The sequence below is a fragment of the Saccopteryx bilineata genome, chromosome 4, assembly GCF_036850765.1.
Source record: "Saccopteryx bilineata isolate mSacBil1 chromosome 4, mSacBil1_pri_phased_curated, whole genome shotgun sequence".
NCBI lineage: Eukaryota > Metazoa > Chordata > Mammalia > Chiroptera > Emballonuridae > Saccopteryx > Saccopteryx bilineata.
Window position 1 is genome coordinate 5,526,467 of NC_089493.1, and position 19,247 is coordinate 5,545,713.

At 62.8% G+C, this 19,247-nt stretch overlaps 1 protein-coding gene across 5 annotated transcripts in view; it reads left to right on the plus strand.

The window, feature by feature from the left end:
* The window catches only part of BEGAIN (brain enriched guanylate kinase associated), a 50,312-nt gene extending 31,812 nt beyond the window's left edge, over positions 1 to 18,500 (plus strand). For 2 of the 5 annotated variants that reach the window (XM_066273850.1, XM_066273849.1), the window contains exons 3-8: positions 5,150 to 5,239; positions 10,433 to 10,594; positions 12,005 to 12,071; positions 13,274 to 13,381; positions 15,430 to 15,513; positions 16,479 to 18,500. In XM_066273850.1, the coding sequence (XP_066129947.1) occupies positions 5,150 to 5,239; positions 10,433 to 10,594; positions 12,005 to 12,071; positions 13,274 to 13,381; positions 15,430 to 15,513; positions 16,479 to 17,786 (1,819 nt within the window). In that variant the 3' untranslated portion in view covers positions 17,787 to 18,500. Of the gene's footprint in view, positions 1 to 5,149; positions 5,240 to 10,432; positions 10,595 to 10,653; positions 10,740 to 12,004; positions 12,072 to 13,273; positions 13,382 to 15,429; positions 15,514 to 16,478 lie in introns of those variants that run through there. The other 3 variants (XM_066273851.1, XM_066273852.1, XM_066273853.1) reach the window with 2 other exon arrangements.
* Positions 18,501 to 19,247: the final 747 nt, after the last annotated feature.

Consider the following 19,247-nt stretch of genomic DNA (forward strand, 5'->3'; position numbering starts at 1 on the left):
ATTTAAATCAACAAACTGACCAGTATTTCAATGGGAACTATGGGCCTGCTTTTGGCTAATGAGATGGTCAATGTGCTCCTCTCACTGACCACCAATGAAAGAGGTGCCCCTTCCGGAAGTGCGGCGGGGGCCGGATAAATGGCCTCAGGGGGCCGCATGTGGCCCGCGGGCCGTAGTTTGGGGACCCCTGCTTTAAGTCATGTGGCCACCCTGAGCCCAGATTCCTTGTCTGCAGTCGGGTCTGACGAAGACCAGTGTGAGCATCAGTGGGCCGTGAGCTGCTGAGAGTGGGCATCGAGGGACACATGGGGCCCATGGCCCGCTGTCCTCAGCGGCTCTGCCCCACGCACCCTTTCTTACACACCCAGAGCTCTGCTGTTTATCTCTGTTCCTCTCTGGGAGCCGGAGTCCCCAGGCCTGCTCCTGACGGCCTTTCCTGACTGGGGCTGCCCGGAGGCCACGGGCACTCTAGAACATGACCACTGGGCCCTGCCATGTGCTCCGCCCTTCCCCACAGGCTAAGTCCCTGAGGAGGAAGAGCAGACACAGTCCCTGTACCCAAAGAGTACCATCTGCATTGTAAGGCTGGGACAGGGATGGCAAGGAGGTCTCCTGACCCAGCAGAAGATCAGGGAAGGCTTCCTGTAGGAGGTGAATAGAATGACCCAAAGAGCAGGAAAGGGGATGTGCTGAGCAGGAGGGGCAGCATATGCAAAGGCCCAGGGGTGTTCTGTCCACCTGCCCAGGTTGTCCTGCTTTGCCCCGACCCTGGGCACCGCTGGGTCAGCCCACCTACCGAGGGCTCACCAGGCCACAGTGCCACTGGCTGCCAGCACGTGGTTCTTCTGCCTTGGCAGAGAGGGGGGGCCGCGGGAGCAGGGCTGCGGCCGCCTGATAAGATGAGGCGAGATGAAGCGTTTCCTGCGCCGCCTCCAGGCTCCTGTCTCTGGGCAGGAAGGAGCGGCCAAGCGGCCAAGTCACCCAGGGCCACAGGGAGGGGAGGGGTGGTTCCACCGGGCGGCCTTGGTCAGGCAGGGCCTGGGCAGACGTCCAGCGTGAGTCTATGCATTCCTGGTGGGCCACTCAGGCTTGAGTGGGTGACCCCTCCAGGCTGTGGGCCCCCACGTCAGCACTGTGACAGTCCCCTCCCGCACACGTGCTCACACGCACACACGACCTTCTAAGGGGCTTTGCCCAGCAGCCTGGTGGCCACGGTGCTGGTGTCTGAGCCCTCACTTCTGTGCACGTAGTGTTGCCGGTGTCTGCTGCGGAGGTCAGCCAGGGGTGTCCAGGGTCTGGCCGGGTGAGTCAGAGCCGCAGAGCAGGGCCGGCCAGGCACCCAGCACTGTTTTCCTCCCGGGAGAAGCTTAGGGGCCCAACAGGAAGCAGGATGGGCTTTCCTGTGGGACCACAGGCCCCAGCTGCCCTGGACCCTCTGCGGGTCACTTCACCTCTCGGGCTCCTGCCTCTGCCTCCTGCCTCTGTCAGGCTGGCGGTGGTCAGCCTCACAGGGAGATGATGGCTGTGCCTTGTCTGGTCACTTGGTGCTGGAGACGGCTCAGTGAGAAGTATATAGCAGTGTGGTTTGCACTAAGACCTGTCGTCTCAGCATGCCGGGAAGAAGAGTTGACCCGCACTGAACCCCAGTCAGGCCGTGCGACTTCCTTGATCGCCATGAACCTCAGTTTCCTTGTCTGTAAAATGGGCGGCCTCAGACCAGATGAACAGGTCTGCGCGTGTGCCTGGGGTGGGGTGGGTCCTCGGAAGGCACTGGGGCGAGGGGCGGCCCTTCACACCCACCGGCCCCTTGGGAAAGGTCCAGACTGGCTCCCAGTGAGACTCAGAGGATGGAATCAGCAAGGCACTGGTCAGGGTCGAGGGGAATAGAGGACTCTCTGGAGACAGTCGGGACTGTGGGGGCAGGTGCAGGTCTCTCGGAGGGGAGGAGCGCGGAGTCCCTACAGAGACGGTCTTCCTTCTGAGGCAGGCCCGGCTCACAGAGCCTACAGAGAGTCACAGGAATGGTCTCCATGTAGGGCGGGGGCAGAGATGATTGGTCCTGCCAGGACCCTATCTGAGGAAGGCCAGTCCCTACCCCACCCTGCCCAGGTAATGAGACGGTGGTGGGGCGCAGCCTGGCCCCAGAGGCAGGGACTGAGCGAGGAGGAGGGGTAGGCCTATAAAGAGACAGGAGGTTTTTATGTCTGGCTGAGGGACTGGCAAGGACTAAGGTCCTGAGGTGGGAAGGGAGGGGCCCGTGCGAATGAGGCATGCCGGCACAGGGCAAGCTGGGGGTCGTCGTGGGGCCCAGGGGACCGGGGTTTGGGGTGAGACCTCACGGGGGATTCTGACCAGAAGCAGGGAATGGTCTTGCGGGACTTAGTGACATCTGGCGGCTGGGGGTCCTTTGGAGTGGGACCTGCCCGTCGCTCAGTGGCAAGCAGGATAGGAACTCAGCCCCTGTACCTCTCACGGATGAGGAGCAGTAGTTGATCCCACCCCAGGCAGGCTGGGTGGGGGGGGCATCTAGGTTCCCCACTGGGCCTTGGGTGGGGAGGAGTTAACCTGGAGTTGGAAGAAGTGAGTGCCACCCTGGCAGAGGGGACACAGGGACAAAGTCACTAAGATGCGAAGCTGCCTGCAGCATGTGAAGAATTACAAGCAATTTGGCATTGCTGGAGCATGACTGGGGCCGGCGCCTGAGTGCGGGGAGGCGGCGAGGCGGGCCATGCCCGTGGGGTGTGCCACAGGGACACGGGCCCTTGCCTGACTGTGGGACAACTTGTGGCACCTGGATGCTGGGCCGTGACTCCTCCAGCCCCACCGGGGCCCCTCCAGTTGCCCCCCACTCGGCCCCGCCCCAGCTCCATAGCCCACCAGGGTGAACCTCTGCCCTCAGTAACCTTGTCGACAGCAAAGAGCACGGGAGGATTTCCTCCGTCCCCTCCCCAGAGCTCCGGTGTCCTTCCTCCCCTGTGCCCAGCATGGCACCATAGGCATTGGGAACAGGGAAAACAGACAGCCCAGGCCAGGGCCCCAGGTGGCCACAAGTGGTGGAGGGGCAGCAGGAGGCAGTCTGGGACTGAAGGGGAAAGAGAGGGAGGAACCAAGGAAGGCTTTCTGGAAGAGGTGGCATTTGAGCTGAGCCTCACAAAAAACGAATAGATCTGGGGACTCAAAGTAAGAAGGCAAGGGCATTCCAGGTGGAGGGAACAGCATGGATAAGGGTCTGGAAGATGGGTGTGGGCGTGGCCACCTTTGGAGGGACACAGAAAGGAAGAGAGTGGTTGTCCCTTTCAGAAAGTAGAGTTGGAAGGGGACCTGACTGGCTTTGAAAGAACAGCATCATGTCCTTCTACCTTCAGGCAGGTGTTTGGGGGGCAGGGAGTGGCCTGTGGTTCCTGGGCTAGGTCAGAGGGCAGCCACAGTGGCCACACCCATCTGCACCTGTCCGGTGGGGTGATGGAGTCACTCCTCCCAGGCTGAGGAGAGGGAGACGTGCCAGGCACGGGCTGAGTGTCCACTCCCCTCCCCCACCTCCAAAGACCCACAGCCAGTCCCGTAGCCCCTCGAGGCTGGGCTCCCCAGTCCCTGAGCCAGCCACTCCCCGGGGGAGGAGTGAGACACGTGCTAACATCCTGAACCCCAGGGTCCAAGCACGTCCGACCCACAGGGCTGGGCGGCAGCTGCTCCCCACGTGAGGACATCCATGAAGGGGCCCAGGGTCACTGCGGCCCCCATGACTCAGCACAGGTCAGTCTTGGGGACCCGGGCCAACCCTCTGCTCACCTTCTGACAGCAAGAACAAGAAGGTAGCCTGGCATGCCCATCTGGGGATGACCCTCAGACTGGTCATCGTCCCTTGAATCAAAGCTCCGTCTTGCCGGCTCCCCCGAGGGCCACCCCCGGCCCTGCTGGGGACCCGATGGGAGGCAGTTACCTCTCTCTCCTGCTGTCCTGTGGACGGTGGCCTCTTCTGCATGGGCCCTGTGAGCAGGGTGGCCCATTTTACAGACAAGGACAGTGGGGCTCACAGCCCAGGCTGAGTGGCCCTGCTACGCCCCTCAGCCTGTCAAATCCATGCTTAGGATCTTTCTCTATTTTTGGATCAAAATTTCATCCTTAGTAAACTTTTTTCTTCGATTTTTTTCTTTTTTTTAGCCTCACTGCAAGAATTAGGACAAAACCATAAAAATATAAAAGAAAAAGTTTAGATTACGCAGAATGCCACCGCCCAGGCATAACAACGTAACATGTCTTCCCCTTCCCTTGTCTCCTGTGGCTGTTTGTAGGCAGTAGCTTTTCTAAAGGGGGGGCTATGCCACTCTTTCTCTTAACACGTGTGCACCGTGTCCCTAAGCATCCTGGAAGCTTCTTCTTTTCTGAGGGGGCCAGCAGGGCTGCTGAGTCCCTGGAGAGACCACAGGAAGGGGTGCCCAGTGGGCGCACCGAGGGGCTGCTGTTCGTCCGGTAGCCCCCAGGAAGGTGGCTCTGTGCCAGGGCCAGGCAGGCCCAGGACCCTTCTCACCTCCACCCACACTGCTTCCACCCCACCCGCCACCCTGCCCCACCAGCCACAGGTAGGCTGGGGGGAGAAGGGGCCCCGAGGAGGGTGAGGCGGGCCTGCCCTGGACCCCTAACAGCGGCCAGGTCCCACGGCCTCCGGACCCCTCCTGCGACTTTCCATATACACAGCCCATCACTGCCTCCGCGCAGAGCTCGGGGCTGGGATCACACTTCCCTCCATTCTCCCGGCCTCCTCGGCTCTCTGACCAATGGGGTCGTGCACCCAAGGGTCAGTAGCCAAAGGTGATCCCAGAGCTGGGGAGCCTGCCCCCCACAATGACCCTCAGAGGCTGCAAGGGTGGCTGCAGGCCTTGGGAGGGACAGGATACCGGACAGGTGACCCTGCCACTGGTGGGACTCAGTGCCATCAATGAGCTCAGACTCTGAGGACTGACCAGCCAGGGGGGCAGGTGCACAGGCTGGGAGCCCCCACCCTGGCTCCCCCACCCCGCCCCAGCCAGCTTGCCCCCGAGTCCTCGTGCTGGGCGGTGCGGACTCCCCATCTCGCTGCGGCCTGTGCCCGTGGCGGGCCTGGCGCGGCCCCCGGGCCCGATCTGAGCGGCTCTGTCCTCTTCGCCCACAGGCTGCGCAGCCCCTGGGTGCCCTCCTGCCTTGGGCAGCCCCGCGTCCTGCAGGGCCGACTGGCCAGGTCGTCGCCCTCGCTCTGGGACAGGTAACCTGCCTGTTGTGTCCTTGGCCCCTGGGTGTCTCCACGTCCCTTGTGTGCATTCCAAGACGGATGGGGAGGCCCACCGAGGGAAGGGTGACAGACACCAGCACACCCGCACTGCTCCTTCGATGCTGTCCTGTCTCAAAGAGGCCCTCACGCCCACTGCTCACGCCCCTCACAGCCCCGAGGGCTCTGTCGCTAGGCTCCATCCTCCTGGGGACCCAGGCAGCCGGGATCCCTCCAGGCCTGGGAGGCAGGAAAGCACTCTGGGCTTCCCGTGGGCAAGGAGAGAACAAAGGGGCACCCGCCCACCCCCACACACCCTGTCGGGTCCTCTTCGGGTCCTGCTCTAACTCCCCCAGACTTAGGTGAACTGAGGTGACCTCACAGGCTGCAGTCTGAGCAGGGCTCTTCCACTCCCCTACCCGGAAGGTTGACATCGGCCGGACCTCCACAGCCTCCCGTGCGTCTAGGGCTCTGTTTCCAGGTCCCGGAGACCAGAACCAGCCCCCCCCCCCCCAGGGGGCGGCAGAGCTGCTGAGCTCAAGGCTGTGCAAGCCCCACGGGGCCTGCCTCTGGGATCATCGCTCTGTGGCCCCGATGGCCCAGGGTGGTGCAGGGACCACAGTGACCACCCTGCTCCCGAGTGTAGGTGCCCTCTGTGTGGGTGCGTGCTCCCCCATTTTACAGACATGGAGACAGGCTGAGGCCAGGCAGAGCTCGGATTAGTGCCCTGGGAGGGGAGGTCCATTCCTGGACCAGACCAAGGTGGGGGACATGTCCAAAGCTTCTGAGAAGCTGGACCCCAGGACTTGGTGATGGCTGTGAGGGGCAAGGAACAAGGAGGGGTCTCCCTGACCTTCCATGGTCTGACTGGGGACTGAGGGTAGCGTGCCCTTCCTAGAACAGAGAGTGGTCAGCGTTAGACTCCCGGGGTATGAGGCGGTTGTGGGCTGTCTGGGCGGAGAGGCCAGGAGGCAGCTGGACCTGGGGGAGCGGAGCTCAGACAGAGGCCCGGGCTGGAGACGGGGTTGGGGGGAGCTCCATGTGACGCTGGGCGTGGGAAGATTCGGCCTGAAACGTGCAGGCAGGAGCAGGAGTGCCAACCAGGGCCCTGAGGACCAGCCTGGGCCAGGTCAAGAGGGCTGTAGACGAGACAGCTGGGCAGCGCTGATGGGACCATGCGGGGGGGTCCTGGGGCGGGCCAGCCTGAGAGTGTGCTGTGACAGAGTCCTGGGCGCCTGGGACAGGGTGTGGTCAGGGGCTGGCCAGGGCGCAGCTTGGGGTGGCTGGGTGTCAGGGCTCAGGGAGGGAGGGAACAGCATTTGTGGGTTGGTGGGACAGAGTCATAGTACGTCTGGAAAGCCATCCAGAGGCCCAGGGTTAACTGAGGCTCAGGAAGGAGGGCTCCATGAAGCTGGTTGCCCTGTGAGCAGGAAGTCTCAGCCCAGGGGTCCCGCAGGCAGTCCTGGCTCTGCCCAGAACCCAGCTCACAGCTCTGCTGTATTTATCGCTTGCACTTGCCTTGTTGACGAGCCTGCTCCCTTTTCATCCTGTCTCCCCTGAGACTGCAGGCTCCGTGGGGCGGGAACCACATTTGTCTGATCACGGCTGTGAGGTGCTGGGAACAAGATGGGGCCCGCGGGAGAAGGAAAGAGGGTGACAGTGGGTGCGTTGTAGGTGGTGTGGCTGGGGCACATCAGGAGTGGGCAGTGTGGGTGATGGCAGGGACCCATCAGGAGTGGGCAGTGTGGGTGATGGCTGGGGCACATCAGGAGTGGGCAGTGTGGGTGATGGCAGGGACCCATCAGGAGTGGGCAGTGTGGGTGATGGCTGGGACCCATCAGGAGTGGGCAGTGTGGGTGATGGCAGGGACGCATCAGGAGTGGGCAGTGTGGGTGATGGCTGGGACCCATCAGGAGTGGGCATTGAGGGTGATGGCTGGGACCCATCAGGAGTGGGCAGTGCGGGTGATGGCAGGGACCCATCAGGAGTGGGCATTGCGGGTGATGGCTGGGACCCATCAGGAGTGGGCATTGCGGGTGATGGCTGGGACCCATCAGGAGTGGGCAGTGCGGGTGAAGGCTGGGACCCATCAGGAGTGGGCATTGCGGGTGATGGCTGGGACCCATCAGGAGAGGGCATTGCGGGTGATGGCTGGGACCCATCAGGAGTGGGCAGTGTGGGTGATGGCAGGGACCCATCAGGAGTGGGCAGTGTGGGTGATGGCAGGGACACATCAGGAGTGGGCAGTGTGGGTGATGGCAGGGACACATCAGGAGTGGGCAGTGTGGGTGATGGCAGGGACACATCAGGAGTGGGCATTGTGGGTGATGGCAGGGACCCATCAGGAGTGGGCAGTGTGGGTGATGGCAGGGACACATCAGGAGTGGGCAGTGTGGGTGATGGCAGGGACACATCAGGAGTGGGCAGTGTGGGTGATGGCAGGGACCCATCAGGAGTGGGCAGTGTAGGTGATGGCTGGGACCCATCAGGAGTGGGCAGTGTGGGTGATGGCTGGGACCCATCAGGAGTGGGCAGTGTGGGTGATGGCTGGGACCCATCAGGAGTAGGCAGTGTGGGTGATGGCAGGGACCCATCAGGAGTGGGCAGTGTGGTTGATGACTGGGACCCATCAGGAGTGGGCAGTGTGGGTGATGACTGGGACCCATCAGGAGTGGGCAGTGTGGGTGATGACTGGGACCCATCAGGAGTGGGCAGTGTGGGTGATGGCTGGGACCCATCAGGAGTGGGCAGTGTGGGTGATGGCGGGGACCCATCAGGAGTGGGCAGTGTGGGTGATGGCTGGGGCCCATCAGGAGTGGGCAGTGTGGGTGATGACTGGGACCCATCAGGAGTGGGCAGTGTGGGTGATGGCAGGGGCCCATCAGGAGTGGGCAGCGTGGGTGATGGCAGGGACACATCAGGAGTGAGCAGCGTGGGTGATGGCTGGGACCCATCAGGAGTGGGCAGTGTGGGTGATGGCTGGGACCCATCAGGAGTGGGCAGTGTGGGTGACGGCAGGGACCCATCAGGAGTGGGCAGTGTGGGTGACTGCAGGGACCCATCAGGAGTGGGCAGTGTAGGTGATGGCAGGGACCCATCAGGAGTGGGCATTATGGGTGATGGCAGGGACACATCAGGAGTGGGCAGTGTGGGTGATGGCAGGGACCCATCAGGAGTGGGCAGTGTGGGTGATGGCAGGGACACATCAGGAGTGGGCAGTGTGGGTGATGGCAGGGACCCATCAGGAGTGGGCAGTGTAGGTGATGGCTGGGACCCATCAGGAGTGGGCAGTGTGGGTGATGGCTGGGACCCATCAGGAGTGGGCAGTGTGGGTGATGGCTGGGACCCATCAGGAGTGGGCAGTGTGGGTGATGGCAGGGACCCATCAGGAGTGGGCAGTGTGGTTGATGACTGGGACCCATCAGGAGTGGGCAGTGTGGGTGATGACTGGGACCCATCAGGAGTGGGCAGTGTGGGTGATGACTGGGACCCATCAGGAGTGGGCAGTGTGGGTGATGGCTGGGACCCATCAGGAGTGGGCAGTGTGGGTGATGGCGGGGACCCATCAGGAGTGGGCAGTGTGGGTGATGGCGGGGGCCCATCAGGAGTGGGCAGTGTGGGTGATGACTGGGACCCATCAGGAGTGGGCAGTGTGGGTGATGGCAGGGGCCCATCAGGAGTGGGCAGTGTGGGTGATGGCAGGGACACATCAGGAGTGAGCAGTGTGGGTGATGGCTGGGACCCATCAGGAGTGGGCAGTGTGGGTGACGGCTGGGACCCATCAGGAGTGGGCAGTGTGGGTGACGGCAGGGACCCATCAGGAGTGGGCAGTGTGGGTGACTGCAGGGACCCATCAGGAGTGGGCAGTGTAGGTGATGGCAGGGACCCATCAGGAGTGGGCATTATGGGTGATGGCAGGGACACATCAGGAGTGGGCAGTGTAGGTGATGGCAGGGACCCATCAGGAGTGGGCAGTGTGGGTGACTGCAGGGACCCATCAGGAGTGGGCAGTGTAGGTGATGGCAGGGACCCATCAGGAGTGGGCAGTGTGGGTGATGACTGGGACCCAGCTGTGCTTATGGGTTGGTGAAGGGGGAAAGGTAGCTGGCTCAGAGGTGGGTGTAGGGGTGCTGTGGGGCACCCTATGGGTACTTGGTTCCCAGGATGGGGTAGGGGTGCTGTGAAGGGCACATTGAGCTGGCATTGCAGGTCTCAGAAGTGCCAGGGTCCAGAGGCTGGTTGTTGATGGCCCAGCAGTATGGCTAGAGAAGGAGCATGACTCAGGGCTCAGGTGGCCACATGGGTGGATGGGTGTGGGCACTAGGTGGTCCCCTGGGATGTGTGCTTCTTCCAGTGGGTCTCCCTAAGACCTGGGCATCTCTCTAGCAGGGCTTTGTGTCCATGGGGCAAGATATAGACAGTTCCGAGGGCAGATTATCCCGTTTGTTTCCTGAGTATCAGGGCTCATTGTCCTGGGGTCCTAGAGGAGCACCGAGTCTGGGGGGGAATAGAACCTCAAGTCTTCCTGGAGGAAGAGGGCGTGAGCAGGCCTGGCCTTTTCTGAGTGCCCAAGGCTACGTGCCCCTAGCTGGCCAGCCTTGTGGATGCTGAGCATGCCCACCCATCCTCTCCCACGCCCAGACTCAGGCAGCCTGCTGAGGCCACACAGCCAGTTTGGGGCAGGGAAGCTTGGTCTAGGGCATGGCACTGCCACCTCTGGCCCTCACCATCCCCACCCACCGCTGCGGAGGAGCCAAAGTGGAGGGGGGGGGCCTTGTAAGCTATGCCATCCAGAAGTCAACTTCATGGGTGCTAACGGGCACTCTCTTATCCAGGTCCTGTAAGCCGACCCAAACATTAGCCAGGTTCTGTGGTCAATGAGGTGACTCCGCAGGGGTTTACTTCTGACAGGGCGCTGCCAGGAGCACAGGGACTGCGGGGGCCAGACTGGCTCAGTGTTAGAGGCACTGACCCCGAGGGACCCTAACCCCAAGGGACCCTAAGCCTCGAGTGCCGCCCGCTGGGAAGTGGGGGTGGGGCGGGGGGACCAGGTGAGTGTATGCGCGCGCGAGTGTGTGAGTGCGGCCGGGCGCACGCGGTGCGCACCCCCAGGGCACCCGGCCGGACCACACGGGCCGAGTTTCCCACACTCAGCGCCGCGGCCCGGCCCGCCGCCGCGTGTCGTTGCAGCGCGCTGCAGGAGCAGAAGGGCGAGCTGCGCAAGCGGCTGTCCTACACCACGCACAAGCTCGAGAAGCTGGAGACCGAGTTCGACTCCACGCGCCACTACCTGGAGATCGAGCTGCGGCGCGCGCAGGAGGAGCTCGAGAAGGTCACGGAGAAGCTGCGCAGGTCAGGAGGCGGGGCCGCTGGGGAGGGGGCGGGGCGGGGCGGGGCTCAAATCCGCAGCTCCAGAGCTCTGCCTCCCACCACCGGAGCTGGTTGACTCCGCTCGGTTCGGTTCGGTTCCAAGAAGATGAGTCCAGGGCCCAGGAGGGTAAGCTCTTTTCCCAAAGTCACACTTTGTTCCAAGAGTTACTGAATCAGGATCTGAATGCAGGTTTGGCCACTACCAGGGACAGACAGGCTGTTTACAGCCACCTGCCCACCCCTGCTCATTTCTCATACTGACTTGGTGGGGCGGCAGCAGCATGACACAAAAGCAGCCATCTCCAGACCCTAACTGACCCACCAGGGCCCCAGCCCCTGTCCTCTGGGTCCTCAATGGGAAAAGCAATGTCTAGCCCTGGGGATGAACCAGAGTTTAGGAACAGTTCCCTTGGGCAGCATGGCAGGGCATTAAGTGTCCTGTCCTAAGTGTCCCGTCAGGTGAAGGATCCCTTCAAAACCAAACTTCTCAAAATGATGTGCTTCTGCACGTTTACGATGGTTATTTTTCTAAAACGTATTACACTTTCCAGCCTTCCTTTAGGAAGAATGCAGAGAATGCAAACTTGGCTGTTGGCTTGGTTTCTTTTAAATATTTACAGAGCACTGTGGCTGGTGCTGCCCAAGCCGGGATTTCAGGGAGTTTGTCCCTCCCTGAGTGGCCCCCTCCTGCTGGACTTTTTGAATGTCACCATAGAGTTGTGGGGCGAACCAAGCTTGGACAGTCAATCAGACCTCGGTTAAAGTCTCAGCTCTGCTAATTACTGCTTTAAACACCTCTCGCCTCAGTTTCCCTATTATTGTCGGGGTTTGGGGGCAACCACATTCCACACAAGTTGTCAAGAGGACTGTCACTGTCCCAAGCTCCTTCATGCTCCATGGCAGCAGTGGGGGTCCAGAGGCTCCGATTCCTGCCCCCAGCACTTGCCTCCACCGTCACCCTTCCTCCAGGGGACCAGATCTTGTCACCAGGTGTCACCAGCACTCACCCCAGGGCCTGTCACACAGTCTTAGGTCTCTTCCCAGCTAGTCTGCTGTTGAACAGCAGCCCCGTAGCCAGGCTCGGCAGCGCTGTGTGTGAAATGTGAGTAAACAGGCTCTGAGGGAGGACCCGGCGGAGTTGTTGGTGAACAACAGGATCTCCTTTCTGTCTCCAGGGGTCCTCGACCCTGGTCCAGGGAGGGCCTCCAACAAGTTAGCTTTAACCAGATGTTTTCTGCCATGCGTGGAGGAACAGTTAGACCAGGGTGGGGCTGGTGGGTGGGTTCATGGGGCCTCTGTTCTGCCGGGCTCTGCTCAGGGGGCCATGTGGCCATGGGGGTCATGGGGAGGCCTGGCCTGGCACAGCAGTGGCCACATTGCCTCCTGTTCCAGGATCCAGAGCAACTACATGGCACTGCAGAGGATCAACCAGGAGCTGGAGGAGAAGCTGTACCGCATGGTGAGGGCTCCGCTGCCGCCACGGCCCTGCCCAGCACCCCACTCCGGGGCTGCCGGCTCTGGTGGAGCACCGCTGGCCTCGCTGCTGTCCCCTTGTCCATGCAGGAGCTGGGTCACAGGCCGCACTTCCTGACACACACCCACACCCCCGCACCAGGGCTGGGCCTGCCTCACCCTTTCTACACTGAATGGGAGGGTGCTCTCAGGGCAGGCGAGATGGAGGGTTCAGACCCCGTGAGCCCCAGCAGCAGCGTGAGAGCGCCAGGCCTGGAGGCGTGTAAATGGGGCTTTGGGGAGAGGGGACGTGCACTGGGGATGGTGACCCCAGGTCAGCATCCGCCCAGAGAGGCAGGCCTGGGAGGACAGAGGCCCGCGTGCAGGCCCTGAGAGAGCCAGGGCCAGGTTTGAGCCTCGACAGTGCCTCTGCTGGGAACCCGTCCCTCTTACTGTGAGGAATAAATGTGCCAGTGCCAGGGCCTGGCCCGGGGACAGAGAGCCTCCTGCAGACACTCACACGTCTGCGTGTGACCTCAGCGGTGACCTGTCCTCTGCTGACGGGGCTAGCTTCTCGGTGTGCAGGAACAGAAAGGGAGATGGTGGGCCTGCTGGCATTCTCTATGAAGGGAGAGCCTCTAGTTCTCTCCATCAAGGGGCTGGGCGGGTCCTGGTGCCTTCTCCTCACCCCAGGGGGAGGAGTTCCCTCTCCTTCTAGTTTGGTTACAAGCTTCCTTTGTTTCTGAAAATCAGAAATGGGTGTTCACCACCTGCCTGCCTTCACGCGCTGTCAGAGAGCTGTGGCAGGCCGGCCTAGGGGCTGGGCTGGCTCTGCCTGGGACCCTGGGCCTGAGTATCCCAATCGGCGATTGAGATGGGCCAGGCTTTGTGCCGAGCGCAAGGCCTCCTCACCCCAGACTCCCTGGAGGCCAGACATGGCTCTCCTGTGGCGCAGATGAGAAACCGAGGGTCAGGGAGGCAGTGATTTGCCTGAGGCCGCCTGGCTTCTCAGTGGTGGAGCAGATTTTGAACCTGGATCCAGCTGTGCTCTTAGCCCTGTGTTCCATGGCCCTCCAAACACCTCGTCGTTAAGGGCTACAAGAGGCACACCGGAGGCCTCAGGGGATAACTGGACTTGAGCCCCGGGCCTTGGCTGACTGCTGACCACTGACCACCTCCTTCCACTGCCCCCTCCCCACCCCGCCCCAGGGCCAGCACTATGAGGAAGAGAAACGAGCGCTGAGCCATGAGATTGTTGCCCTCAACAGCCACCTGCTGGAGGCCAAGGTGACCATCGACAAGCTGTCGGAGGACAATGTAAGTGTGGGGTCATTCTGACCCCGAGGGGCCGAGGGTTGGGGTGTAGCTACTCCCCCTAGGCATCAGAGCCAGGTGGCCGCCCGTGGGGACTGCTTTCAAGGGCCCCATGAGAAGGGCCCAGCTGCCCTCCACGGATCTCTGACCGCTGACTACATGTTCACTAATTAGTGTCTGCTCCTTGCCAGACCCAACTGGGCTCTGAGACCATAGTGTGAACAACACAAGCAGAAATCCTTTGCCCACATGGAGCTGACACCTGAGTGGGGAAGGGGGGAGACAGACGACAAACAAGAGAAATACACAAACTCTGTAGTGTGCTAGATAGAGGTGCTAAAGGTTGCCAAGAAAAATCAGAAAGGGAACGGTTGAGTTGCCAGTTGCAAGGTTTGCGAATCTCAATGGGATGCTTCCAGGAGAGGCTGCTGGAGCCAAGACCCAAAGGGGTATCCAGGGACAAGAGGCCAGGGTGCATCGGATGAGCAGAAGGACAGCAGGGAAACTGGAGTGGGCTCTCAGTCGGGGAGAAGCTGGGGTCTGAGGTCAGAAAGATCAGGGGAGGCCACATTGTATAGGCTCCTGTAGGGATCGGGGGGTTAACCTGGAGGAATTAGGGAGCCACTGAAGGTTCTGAAGCAGAGGCATAACCCGAGTGGATGTCCCCTTTTACTGGGCTCACATGCTGCCCCGCTAAGAACACACTGTAGGGACGAGGGCGGGAGCTGGGAGATGGAGGAGGCCATGGCAACGATCCAGGCACAACTGGTGGAGGTGGGCAGAGGGCTCGGAGCCCGGTTCTGTTCTCAAGACGGACAGAGGCAGTAGGACTGCCGAAACCTTGGAAGTGGGAGTGAGAGGAGACAGGTCCTGTCTCTCCCTGGGCGGGTGCGCCTGGGGCAGAGCAGCTGGCCCCAGCGTTCACGCTGACCAAGCGGATGTGCCGGACGGCAGCCGGCACGTGGCCCTGTGTCTGGGGTGGTGGAGGTCAGCATCAGTGCGGTGTTTGCTATGCAGACCGGTCAGGTCCCCAAGGCATGTCCGTGGATGAGGACAGGGCAGGCCCCAGGCAGGGCGGCTCTCAGATCTGTTCAAGACTCGGGGTCAGAGCCGGGCTGGCCAGGCTGGCCCCAAGGCCCTCTGATGCCAGGGGAAACCTCTCTGAGGCATCCTGGGCGCGGAGGGTCAGTCCTCAGCTCCCAGCCAGCTGTGCCCTTCCCAGGAGGCCCGAGGAGGCTGAGGGGCCTGGCAACCCAAGTGCCCTCCACAGTGCAGGCCAGGCTGGGGCACCAGCCTCCGCACAGCAGGTGGAGATGCGGGCACCAGGGTGGAGGAACGGCAGGGGTAGACCCCACCTCAACACTTGCCTGAGCTGTAGGACATTCAGTCCCGGTGGAGCTGGGCCAGTGGGCGGACCCAGACTCCTCCGTGTCCGGGCCCTCACTGTGGACGGTCCCTGGGTAGGGGCAAGAATAAAAGGTCCAGCCACAGGCACATGCAACAGAGATTTCCAAAGACAAACCAGACCCCCTCATTCCTACTGTTTGCATCTGTTTTCGGCTCAGGAGGCTGAGCGGCCCCCTCCTAGACCTGGGCTCACACCCGCCCCGTGCCCCCACTCCCTATGACTCTGGCCCAGCCCTGCAGCCACCCCCACTGCCAGGCTCTGCCACTCTGAGAATGGGGGTGTGAGTGTGGAGTCTGAGATGTGGGGTCCCACACTCTCTACGGAGTTTCCTGCAGGGCTCAGTTCTTCATGCCTGGGGCCTCCCGGAATTCAGAGGGCATGGGGGACTGTCTAACCACTGCCCCCAGCTGGGGAGAGGTTCCCATTTGGGGCAACACAGGCCTGCCTGGCAGGGCCCCCTCCATGCACCATCAGCTCCAGGTCAGGGCAGAGTTCCCCATTCTGCAAGTGACAGCGTGAGGTCCAGGGAGGGTCCTTGTCCTGCTAACTGCACAGCGCTCTGCCCAGCCGGTCTCTGGGCAGGGCGGCAGGGACCCCGGCAGGAACTGGACGAGCCTGGGCCAACGCCTCTCTTGTCTTTTAGGAGCTCTATAGGAAGGACTGCAACCTAGCGGCCCAGCTGCTGCAGTGCAGCCAGACCTACGGCAGGGTCCATAAGGTGTCCGAGGTAATGTGAGCCCTGCCCACTCGGGGCTCCTCTGGGCAGGCCCCGCCCCAAGGCCCCTCCCCACCCTTGAGGGGCAGAAGCTGGGTGAGCGGAACCGCCAGCAGCATCCGGGCCTTCCTGAGATGTGGTGGCGACCACACAAGCCCCGCCCTCTCACGCGCACCTCCTCACCCAGACTGGACAGCTCGCTCCCCCCTCCGGTGTCCTCTTGGGGCTGCTGCTTGCCTCTGTCTCAAGCCGCCATCCATCCACTGAATTGCCCTGTGACCTTCCATGAGCGTCACAGAAACCCTGCAGTTGGTTTGGGCACATTTACCAACGGTGCCCGTTTCAGAGACAAGAAAACTGCCTGCACCTGAGAGGGACTCAGCCAAAGCCCCAGGGCGCTCTGGTGCCAACGTCAGGCTGGTCCAGGACCCCCTGACCTCAGCCAGGCCGCCCCTCCCCTCCACACCCTGCCCTCACCCAGGCCGCTGTCCCTGTCCCCTCACTCTGGGCCTGGGCCACACCTGAGACACTCACAAAATAGATCAAACAGTAGCGGAATGTCCCCACAAGGCACCAGGCGCTCATGCGGAAACTGCTGGGCGCCTGGCCCTGGCCCCCAATCTTTGTTGCATATGTTTCTGAGTCTATCTTGTTCGGGAGCACCTGGGACACAACGGGGGAGCAAGTCAGCCCCTCAGTGGGAGGAAGTGGGCAGGAGAGAACTGGAACCCAGAGAGGGGCCAGTCAGACCCTGCTCTCAGCGTCTGGGCTCCGCGGGCCCCAGGGGGAGTGGGCTTTTGGGGACGGAGGTGACCGGGGTTCCTCTGGCGAACCCAGGCGCGTCCTGGGCCCCCCTCCAGCTGGTGCCATGTGAGAGGCCTAGGCAGGCCCCTCCGGGCGCTTCTCCCGCTGTCGGTGGGTCCCAGGCTGACTTGACCCCTGTCCTGCCCCCCTCCGCCCGCACCGTCCCGTTCCAGCTGCCCTTGGACTTCCAGGAGCGCGTGAGCCTGCACATGGAGAAGCACGGCTGCAGCCTGCCCGCCGCGCTCTGCCGCCCCGCCTACGCCGACAGCGTGCCCGCCTGCGTCATCGCCAAGGTGCTGGAGAAGCCGGAGCCCGGCAGCCTGTCCTCCCGCATGTCCGAGGCCTCGGGCCGCGACCTGGCCTTCCGCGACGGGGTGGAGAAGGCAGGCCTGCGCCCTCCCTACAAGGAGGACATCTACTGCAGCGACACGGCCCTCTACTGCCCCGAGGAGCCGCGGCGTGACCGGCGGCCCAGCGTGGACGCGTCCGTGACCGACGTGGGCTTCCTGCGGGGGCAGAACTCCACCGACAGCGCGGCGGAGGAGGAGGAGGAGGCCGAGGCGGCGGCCTTCCCGGCGGGCTTCCGGCGCGAGGCCTACCCGGGCTACGCGGGCTCGCTGCCCACGTCCAGCTCCTACTCGAGCTTCAGCGCCACGTCGGAGGAGAAGGAGCACGGCCAGGCCGGCACGCTGCCCGCCTCGCAGCAGGCCATCTACCTGAACACCCGCGAGCTCTTCCAGCGCCCGCCGCCCGCCGCCTACCAGGGCAGCCTGCGCTTCAAGGCCGCGGCCGCGGCGGCCGCCCCGCGGAGCGCCGAGATGGCCGCAGGGTACGCGCGGACCTTGTCGCCCTACGCGGCCGAGCCCTACCGCTTCCCGGCCTCCCCGGGCCCCCAGCAGGCCCTGATGCCCCCAAACCTGTGGAGCCTGCGGGCCAAGCCGGCGTCCGCCCGCATGCCCAGGGAGGACGGGCGCGGCCAGTGGCGGCCCCTGAGCGTGGAGGACATTGGCGCCTACTCCTTCCCGGCCGCGGCCCCCCGGGCCTCGCCCTGCAGCTTCTCTGAACGCTACTACGGCGGGGGCAGCCCCGGCGACAAGGCGGAGGGCCGCGCCAGCCCCCTCTACGCCAGCTACAAGGCCGACAGCTTCTCCGAGGGCGACGACCTCTCCCAGGGGCACCTGGCAGAGCCCTGCTTCCTCCGGGCCCGCGGGCCAGCCGACCCCATGCCCGGCTATGCCTGTGGCGAGGGCAGCGGGGAGAGGCTCGGGGTGCAGCGCCGCGGGGTGGCCAGCCCCGAGCCCGAGCACAGCCTCCAAAGCTCCAGGGACTCCTTGGAGCCTAGCTCCATGGAGGCCTCCCCAGAAATGCACCCGGCCGCCCGCCTGAGCCCCCAGCCGGCCTTTCCGCGGACTGGGGGCGGGGGGCTCAACCGCAAGGACAGCCTCACGAAAGCTCAGCTCTACGGAACCTTGCTCAACTGAGCACTTGCCTGCAGCCTGCAGGCCAAGGCCACGGGGCACCCAGCCGCCCACCCCACACCCCAGGGGGCCGCCCCGCCTGTCCCCAGACACCCAGCCCCCCGGCCCCCCGGCCCCCCAGCCCTGCCCACAAGGATCCCTCTCTTCCACCCAACCCAGTGCAGCCCGAGAAAAGGACCCCTGCCACTAGAGTGCCCCCCACCCCACCACGACGGAACTTTCCCCCAAGAACGTTTCTCACGAACCAACATCTTTCCCCACCCGTGATGAGCATTCCCCCCTTTTATAAAGTGAAACTATTTTTCTAGAGAAAAAGGGTCTTTCTTAGCGCACTTGGCTTCCAGGCTCCCTGGACGGCAGCCTTGGCGTTTTCAACACAAAGCTCCTTTATTTTTCGGGCGAGGGCAGGTGGGGCCTGACCCTTGGAGGGAAGGACAGTGTCCTGTGCAGACACCCAGACAGCCAGTGACAAGGGAACCCCGAAGCTCTGTCCACAAAGAGGGGAACCGAACGGGTGAAGGGGTGGGAAACGTCGTGCACTCTCTCCGCCCGTGGCTGACACGGCACCCCCCAGCTCCCCCCTGGTCCGTCATCCCAAGTGGGGCCGGTGCTCGTCCCCCAGTGTCCCGCTCCCTGGCCCCACCTCACGCTACCTCAGACGTCATGAGGCCCTCCGACCCCGTTCCCGTGGCTTGCTCTCCCGTCCGCGATGCATGCTGTCTCAGTACTGTATTTTACGTTCATGAATAAAAGACATTGGTGGAAAGGACTCAGGTGTGAGCTGTTTCTTTCCTCCCCCACTGCCTTTTGGTATTGGGGATGTGTGAGCTAAGTACCCTGGTCCTTGGCTCCCCAAGGCCATGACTGGCTCCTGACAGCTCTCCTTCCCCCCACCAGGTGTCTCGTTGTCCAGCTTCGAGTTCCTACCCCGTGTTGCCCCACTCGGCGTTATCACCGCCCTTTTGGTCCATGTTCCCATCTTGACACCCTCCATCCCACCCCGCCCCTCAGACGTCGCCTCTGCCCAAGTTTCCTTCGCAAGTCCTTGAGTGCGGCTCTGCTGGTGACAGAGTGCCCCGGGTTTCATTCCTCTGCAGACATCTTTGTTCTCTGCCCCGCGCTCGCTCGGAGGGTGTGCTCACTGGGGAGCGCCCCCTCTGCAGCCAGGGAAGCCGCTGGCACCGGCCGGGCCCTGGGAGCCACTCCTCTGGTGGTAATCTGACATGTCCTCTCCACACACGTGAGGCCTTCCCTTCGACTTGGGTTTTCTGCTGTTGCCCTAACTGAGGTGTGCCTGGTTGTGGATTTGTCCTCCTTAGGAATGCACAGGGAGGGAGTCTTACGTCTGCAGATGGGTGCATGTCATCAGTCCTGGAATATTCTCAATTACTTCTTAACAATATTTCCCTGCCCACTCACCCTGTCCCTTCTCTCCTCGTTGCGGTATCCTCTGCCTGCTGCGCC